We start from the raw sequence: 8,585 nt of genomic DNA, 5'->3' as shown, positions 1-8,585 counted from the left end.
GCAGGTCGAGGCTGTGGTGGCCAGGAGTGGCCACTGCACTCCAGTCTGGGCAACAGAGTGAGACTCTAACTCAAAAAAAAAAATTCAGTCTTAACCCTTGTTAATAGTACTGTTGCTTTAAAAAAAAATGAGAGGACAGACAGGAAGGATATACCAAAAACTAGAATAGGAAGGATATACCAAAAACCAGATCAGGCCAGAATCCCTTGTATTAGTGTTTTAAAATAACAACACTTTTCATTTGAATTATATTTTTTAAAAAGTTATATCCTTTCCAAGTGAGCGACTAATGCAGAATAATTTGAATGCTAATCCCAGAATACACAAATCCTGACCATTCATTGGAATTCATGCATTTGTCTTGGTTTTTACCCTATTTTTATATGTAACCAAAGGTTCAAAAATGGTCACATTACAAGCATGAATTCTTTTAGAAAGCTCTTGCCCAGCAAAATAATGTACTGTGTTAATTATATGCAATGTCAGAGGCAAGGTCGTATTAAATAACCCTTTTTCTTTTTTTATCCTTTTTCAAAATATACACATTGAACAGACATACCGAAAAAAGCCAGTGAAGAAAGATATGCAAGAACCACCTGCAGCGAAAGATGTCAGGAATGGTTTTTCCAAAGCTTACTTCACTGCAGCTAACGGAGTGATGGACAAGAAAGCACAATAAAAATAGAGTAACAGAAAAAGCATATATACTAGCCTAACAGATTCCCTTGTTTTAAAGCAAAGACTGAATTAAAAGTTATATATGTTTTAGGATAAACTAATTTCTTTTGAGTTTATAAATCATCTGTACCCAGAATGTATTAATATATTGCTATTAGGTTCATCTGTTAACTGACTGCTTTGATCAGCACTGAGGCAATGCTGATCTCTGAAGACCTCAGAACTGGTGCAACTTCTCCCTCCCTCCCACGGACTGAACCTCTCACCAGAAACTGTCTTTATAACGCCTTATACACAAATAAAGCCAGGAAATATGGAGCATTGTTTTTCACAGGAAATCTTCAAATAAAGAGAGTTTTGTTCAGATTAAAATGTTTAAAACAGAATGTTAATTATATTCTAAATACAGGGTATATTTTGATCTATATTAAGCAATAATTGCCAGTGCATAAAATAATCAGTCCATTTGTCCCTTCAGGAATCCACTCCAGAAAATAATCAAATGGGACCATACATGAAAGATAGAAAAATCTAGCAAAACTTCTAAGCCAGAGTCTTGTCTGTCAAATTCCACTATTACTTCTGATGTTAAACTTAGTGATATGGTAATGAAATTCATATTTTTTTTGTTTTGAAGATTAGTTATTCTAAGAAGAAGAATATTCTGCCAGATTTTCATAATTCAGGGGCTTTGGATAGGTGTTGTTCCTCAGTTTCCCTAATCAGTCATATATTCGCAAGCAGTATCTAAATCTGGCTGCCCATTCCCTTTCTGAACAAGAACTGGAGTCCAATCTGATCCCTTCCTTTGAACATATATGCCACTGGAATATTTATAAATCAGAATTATCAGAATGAGGGCAAAACAGTCACTAAATTAGTCAACAACTTTTTTAAACTACTTGTGACTATTATCCCAAATACCTGCTAGCACTCTTTACGTGTTACTTAAGTCTTTGAAAATGGGAAGAAAAAGATGGAGCAGTTTGGAAGGAGCTCAACACTGAACTGTGCGCTGGTCATGAGCCACAGTGAAAAATGCCAGTTTGGCAAACTCAGCACATCCTATCCCTGCTCAGATCTGCAGCACAAACGCAGACAGAAGCACTGGTGAGACTTCCTTTCTCCCTAAGTGCCGGACTGTTTTTACTATTAAACTGTACCAAGAATGGAAACAAGAATCTTTCCTGAAGATTTGAAGAATAATTTATACACCACAAAACAAGGCTTGCCAACATTTACACTTCATCTTCTACCTTATTTTAAGTGTTTAGGTCCCAACACTGACATCAAATGCATGAGCACTAGAAAGGCATTTCACTGCTGCACCAACGCATTACTGCCTAGCATGCTTTTCTGCCCTGTTGTTTTTCACCCCAAGCTCTAGTTTTAAAATTCTTTTCCCTGTTAAAAAACATCTTACTGACTTTTCCAACTTTTAAGTCATGTAAATTACCCTTTTCAGGATTCTGGCATATTTTCCAAAAGGTGACTAATGCTTAGTATAGTCTTGAGGGTGAATGCATTGTTCCTATATCATTCCTATAATACTGGTTGATCTATTTCTGTTGAGCAGGCATCTTCCTGTATTCAATCTTCTGTTTATCTTTGTAAACCATTTCCTAAAACTGATTTGCACTAGGATGCTTCATCACCACTGCTATCACCTTATAACTGTATTTTATGTTCTCTTCTAGCAAGATATGTGAAAATAAGGGCTCGCTTTGAGTATGACTGTTACTGCTCCCCTATGACAAAACTGGACTAAGGAGAAAGCCCCTTGTAGAAACTAGACTCTAGTTCAGTTTTGAGTCTCAAACATGGGCTAAAATCTGTTACCAAAGACCATTCCAGGTAAAAATGAAACTTAGAAGACAGACATCACTGGTTATTATACTGAGCTTATTCTTAATTGCCAGTGAGGTCCCCAAGTCTGCACATTAGACCTGCCGCTTGAATATTTCATGGACTCCATAACTGAACAGCCAGGAAGGGAGTCTCCTTCAACAGACTAAGTCAAACAGCTATAAGTGCAAGGTAGCTGGAAACCTCTCAAGTGGTTTACACTTTCAAGCCAATGCCAGAGATTTAGTTGGAGGTTTCATTCAGAATGTTTATTTCCAATTTGGTCTTTAATTCTAGTGAAACTTAATACTTATAGCCTTAAACCATTCAAGGGCTGATAAAAAAAAAATACACAGAACTATGATATCTTAGCCATAAAAATTGAATCAGGTAAATATTTTAGTCTGCCATTAAAAGTTGTGACTTAAAATGTTTACTTTTAATGTGATTTTTCTAAAACATAACTATACAATATTTAATATTTCTATAATATATTAAAGAAGAAAATGAAAAGTATTTCTTCAAATTTCCTCTTACTCATGGGGATGAAAATACTTCACTGACTACTGTAAAGCTTATCTGTTAGCAATTCCCTCGGTTTTTAAACAAAGTCAACTGTTTACTCAGTGGAATTAAATCTAGAAATTTTCAATCCATCAAAATTGCATATTGAACTATTTAGGCATATTGCAGAACAAAGTTCTCTCCCATACTGCCCCTTCAGAAAAGTACTTAAAATAAGGCAAAAGGCTATTTACTGTGATGGGAAGAAAAGTATTTTGTATGTAAGTGTTCATTTTAGTTCTTTCCAATATTTCCACATCATTTTATGAATGTTTTGGGGGCTTATTTGGAAAATATCACATTTGTGTTCCTTTGAAAGTACTTGTATCTTAAGAACATAGTATCATGATTGGGGTGGACAGGGAGGCTGGAGAAGCCATTTGTCTTTGTAGATAAAAAGCATTCTGTATGATTGTTGTATAATAAATTGATTTTTACACTAAAGTAAAGCATGTTGTGATTTTTCTTATTTGGTTCAAAGAAGTTGAAATGTGTGCCTGCATGATATTCCAGATGACTTATCATTCAAGGAATTTTTAAACAATAAATCAGTATTTTAGTAATGAATTTTAGACATTTAATTCTTTCAACAAGCAATGGGTTTTTAATGTAACATTATTCCCTTTATATAGTATATACCAACTTAAACTATTTTAGAAAATGGTCAGTCACAAGAAAAATTTAAGACCAACTCGATAAGCAGAAGATATAAATGTTATAATAATCAAGTTGTTATAAAGAACATCCTGGGCAGGAGTGCTAGATTAAGGAGAAAATATTAAGCAGAAACAACATTATGCAACATCTTGAAACCCAGGACTGTCTTTATAGAGTGCCTGGACAGGTGAGAGGTGGTCATTTCAGCTCAGAAGTGGGGTGAGTTGAGACTTGACCATGTGGGTGCTGGGGAGAGAGGTTGAGGTGGGGAGTTTTTGTCAGTGTAGAGTTCTGAATGTAATGTTAATAATACACAGGTCCTAAAGAAAACTACAAAAGATATGCTCCAAGTCTGATTACGAAATGGCTTGTATTCCTGGATAGTGACAGGTGGGACAGGATAGATTTTAAGGAAGGGTAGGAGGGAAAGAGGGAATGGGAGGGAAATCATCTTAACTCTCTGAACTGGGGTTAGAGGTCTGGGTGGAAGTTGAATGTTTTAAAGGTCCTCCTTTAAACTTTATTTTCCTTTATTATTTTAAACAGTGGGTGGAACCGATTCATTCAAACTGTGTGTCTAGAAGTTAAATCTTATGCTTCTATGGCAAGGCCTAATAACTTGTTGCAAATTAAAAGAACTGCTCTTACATGATAAACATTCACCGAAATAAATCTTTAATTCCTTTATGTAAGGTAAAATTCAGCATGTTTTTATTATAGCAGGTTTTCTTCCATGACAAATTGCATCCATGTATTTATGGAAGAGTTTCTCTCCACAGCATGCAAGGAAATAATCACTTTTAGGACACTAACTACAATCACCTAAACATTCCTTGACCTTCAATAAAACATGACTTTCAGTATTGTTAAAAAAAAAAAAAAGTAAAAGTTATTGATTTGTAGGTCATTTTTCCATCTTAAATTGTGCTGAGGCAACACTGGAATAACACTGACAGGACAAGTAAATCTGTAATTCATACCCTCATTGAGCAACTGGTAAATGCAGCCATTATAGATCTTATGAGCAACCCACTGGGAGCCCGTTATGAAAGTGTGTGTTGCCAAATCACATTCAGCAGATTGGATGAGGCAGAGCTCTTCAAATGTCCCTTGATGTTTGCGGGCACCACAGTCTGTAATTATCTGGATGCCTTGGGATGGGCTCATGCTCTTGTACTTGCCACAGTCACCATCACACATCTTTTTCATTCAGCCTGTTAACCTACTGGCCCCTGGAGGCATTTGAGTTTGTGACTCCTGAGCATGGAACAACAAAAGGAGAAATTCTACACAGTTTTGCCTGTGCCAATATCATATACTTAGAGGGAAATGAACATAGTCTTACTATCTGTGCCCCTAGAAAAAAATGATAGATATTGCAGATTTCTCTGAAAGATTGAAGCACTCCATCTGAGACAGTCCATGCAGAACTAGCCTTTATTATTTTAAAGCTAGACTTCGACTTTAATAAACTCTGGAAATAGTAATATTCGGTTGAAAAGGCCATCACATCTACCTTGTCCGGTGCTATGTATTGTGCCAGGGATACAGAATGATCCAGATGAAATGTCTGCCTTCAGAGGTCATAGTCTGGTAACATAGATAGACATAAAATCGGTGTTGAAACAGCCTGCCAGGGAAATGTTCCCACAGGAGGTAATACCTGAGCTTAGTTTTGATGGATGAATTCAAATAGACTTCAAGGAATGTCTAGGTTAATAGCTAGCAAGTCTTTCTTGAAATGACTCCTGTGTACCAGGCATGGCAGCAGAGTGAGGAATAAAAAGGTCAAGAAAACAAAAGGTATCTGCCCTTAGGGACACTACTTACAGGGGGCGGGGTGAGAAGCAGGCCATTATCATTCTGTAAGAACGTGCTGTTTATATTAACTATTACACGTTTATATTAACTATTCCACTTCATTTACATGAGGAACTGAATATGATGCTGAGACTCCCTGGAAAGGTCTCAGCTACTCTTAGAGATACCCTATATTAGTCAGAGTTCTCCAGAGACAGAACCAATAGAAGATTCATATATATGAGGGGCGACCCAAAAAACACAGAATTATCCTTTGGAGGGCATGCCCCTTGAAGTACAGGCTTCCCCCACTAGGTAAGTGTTTTAGCATTTAACATTTAGCACCAGCATTAGTGTACCAGCTAGTGTTGTTTGTGGCAAGACTACATTCTGCTTCAGTTAATTTTTTTTTTTTTTTGGAGAGTCTTTCAATTGTATGTGCCTGTTTCATGATGGGTGATTTATGAGTGTATCTGAGTGTTCAGCAGTTTTTGATCAAAACAACATGACTCCTTGTGACCCAGCCTCCCTAATCACCTGGTCTTATCCCGAGCAACTTTTTGTTTCTCCACATGAAAAAAACCCTCAGAGGAAAATATCTGCCAATGTGGAAGACATGAAACAAAAAATAGCAGAAGCACTAAAAGGTATCAAAATCCATGAGTTCAAAAACTGTTTTGAGCAGTGGAAAAGTGTCTCAATAGGCAATTACAGCAAATGGAGAGTACTTTGGAGGTGACTAAAATTTAAACATGTAGATACACAATTTCTTCTAAATTCCAGGATTTGTGAGGGGGGTGACCACCTCATTTAGGAAAGATTTATTTTCAGCCATTGGATCACACGATTGTGGGAACTGGCAAGTGCGAAATCTATGAGGCAGGCCAGCAGGCTGGAAATGGGTAAAAGTAGATTGATATTGCAGCCTTGAGTCTGAAATTGCAGGATGTGAAACTCAGCTGAGACTCAGCTTTGGTGTGGAGATGGCTGGGGTACAGGTCCCAAGCCTTCTCGTCTTTGTGTCTTACCAGAAACAGTAGAATAATGAATTCACAGTTCCAGGAGACAGACACAGGAGAATATCCAGGTTTTTGCAAGTTCTCAGAGACCAAAGAACAAGAGGAGTTTGAGAATGGGGCTGTTAACCTTCATGTGGCAGCAAAGTTAAAAAAAAAAAAAAATAGAAACAGGCCCTGGGGTCTTGGTCATTTTCCAAAGGGGACACAGGATGGTTAATTTTATGTGTCAGTGTGGCTAGTTGTGATGCCCAAGTGCTTGATCAAACACCAGTCTAGTGCTGTGTGTTACAGATGTGGTTAACATTCCAATCAGTAGACTTGGAGTAAAGTAGATTACTCTCTATAATAAGGGTAGACCTTATCCAATCAGTTGAGGGCCTTAAGAGCAAAGACTTAGTTTGCCCCAAGAAGCAATTCTTCAAAAGATGAGTATAGCACCAAGTAAGCTCAGAGGAGGGACTGCCCAATTGTGGCCTGGGATGGGCAGGGGAGAAGACTTTGTGTGAGGAGCTGGAGCCAGACCTGGCAGCACATTTAGGGACTTTCTTGGGGGAGAACTGAGTGAAGAGTCCTTCCTGCAGAAGAATATCAGTCAGGGAGAGGCACAGTGACACCGTGTCATGGCACATTCTAGAAACTTCTAAGAGTAAAGAGGCTTCAGTACAGAATAAGTGAAAGATAGGGGCAGATGCCAAAGCTGAAAGCATACAACTCTGAGTGTCACACTAACAGGGAGCCATCACAATGTACAGCAGGGTGACATGGTTAGATGGTGGTGCGGACCAATAACCATAGTGAGTCACTTGTGGTTATTGGGGAAAGGAGAAGAGCTTAGGAGAAGCCAGGGACAGAGGTAGTTGTGACATTTCCCTCCCACAGAGTTAGGGGAAATCTAGGCTAGATCCTATAGAAGATTTCATTAGGAGATGCCACAAAATTTTGATGGGGAGAGAGTGTCAAATGTAAGCATCTGAGCTTAGGGACAGGAGTGGGTGGTGATGCCATGGGCTCAGCAAAGGAGGGTTTGACCTGGGACGGGGCTGGGGAAGCAGAGGATGTTGAGTCAGCTGTGGACACATTCAGGCTATGGTGTGGGATAAAACCCAGGTGGTGCTAATGGGCAGGTGCCCATGCATTGGCCTCAGGAAGCACCTGTGCCAAGAGAAGGCAGGAATGTGGGAAAGAGGAAGCTGGGCACCTTCCAGATAATGAACCCAAAACAGGAGCCAAGGAAGCAGCCGGAGAAAAGGAAAAAGCAGTGACCCAGAAGTCTCACAAGAAGAGCATTCAAAGTTAAATGCTGCAAGGAAGTAAAGTGAGCAAGAACTAGGGGATTCAAAAAAGGCACTAGGTATGGTCTTTGGGAAGTAGTTAGCAAATTGCTGGAGGCTTTAGAGTGAACAGGAAGGCAAAGAAAAAAGATGAAATAATGTTGGGAGCCAGCCTTGGAGGCCCGCCTGATTGACAAAGTCCAGGTGCACTGAGGACCCCCGGCCACAAAGCGAGTCCGGGCAGCTGAGGCCCTTCTGTCTTCCGTCTTTGCTGTTTGGTACCACCGAAGAATTCTGTGCAGTCGTGGAAAAAGAAAATGGCATGTTTATGCGAAGTACTCACAGCTAACCTGAGAATGTCAGGGTTCATTTTTCCATTTTCCCACTATGCTGCTTGGCCTTTTCTAACATATGCAAGGGTTAAACTCTGAAGCACATCAAGAATGCTTTCTTTCACTTGGTTATAAGTTACTAGATATTGCTTAAGTAATAAATGATATAAGTATATTCACTCCTTATTTGATTTAGAATTATATAGTTTAGTGTTTAGACATAAGGTTTTCTAGAAGCACAAGTTTATAGTAAGTTCATTATGAATTCATTATAAGTTCTAACACATATAGGAGTTATGTAGGTGATTTATAACAGTTTTCACTGACTTAGGATAAAGATTATCTTTTAAGGTTTTTACTTAATTCAATAGTTAAAACTCTAAGTTAACATTTATAAAGTGGGTTTTCACTGAACTCAT

General features: G+C 38.4%; 1 protein-coding gene across 1 annotated transcript in view; it reads left to right on the top strand.

Annotated features, from left to right (window-relative positions):
- ELOVL2 (ELOVL fatty acid elongase 2) overlaps positions 1-3,536 on the top strand; it is a 32,243-nt gene extending 28,707 nt beyond the window's left edge. Inside the window, exon 9 of the mRNA XM_021717367.1 lies at positions 554-3,536. Coding sequence (XP_021573042.1) covers positions 554-679 — 126 coding nt within the window. The 3' untranslated portion in view covers positions 680-3,536. The remainder of the gene's footprint in view (positions 1-553) is intronic.
- Positions 3,537-8,585: the final 5,049 nt, after the last annotated feature.

The sequence above is a fragment of the Carlito syrichta genome, unplaced genomic scaffold, assembly GCF_000164805.1.
Source record: "Carlito syrichta isolate Samal-C Ts95f unplaced genomic scaffold, Tarsius_syrichta-2.0.1 Scaffold309716, whole genome shotgun sequence".
NCBI lineage: Eukaryota > Metazoa > Chordata > Mammalia > Primates > Tarsiidae > Carlito > Carlito syrichta.
Note: the sequence above shows the minus strand (reverse complement) of the source record. Positions and strands in the feature narration are given on the sequence as shown.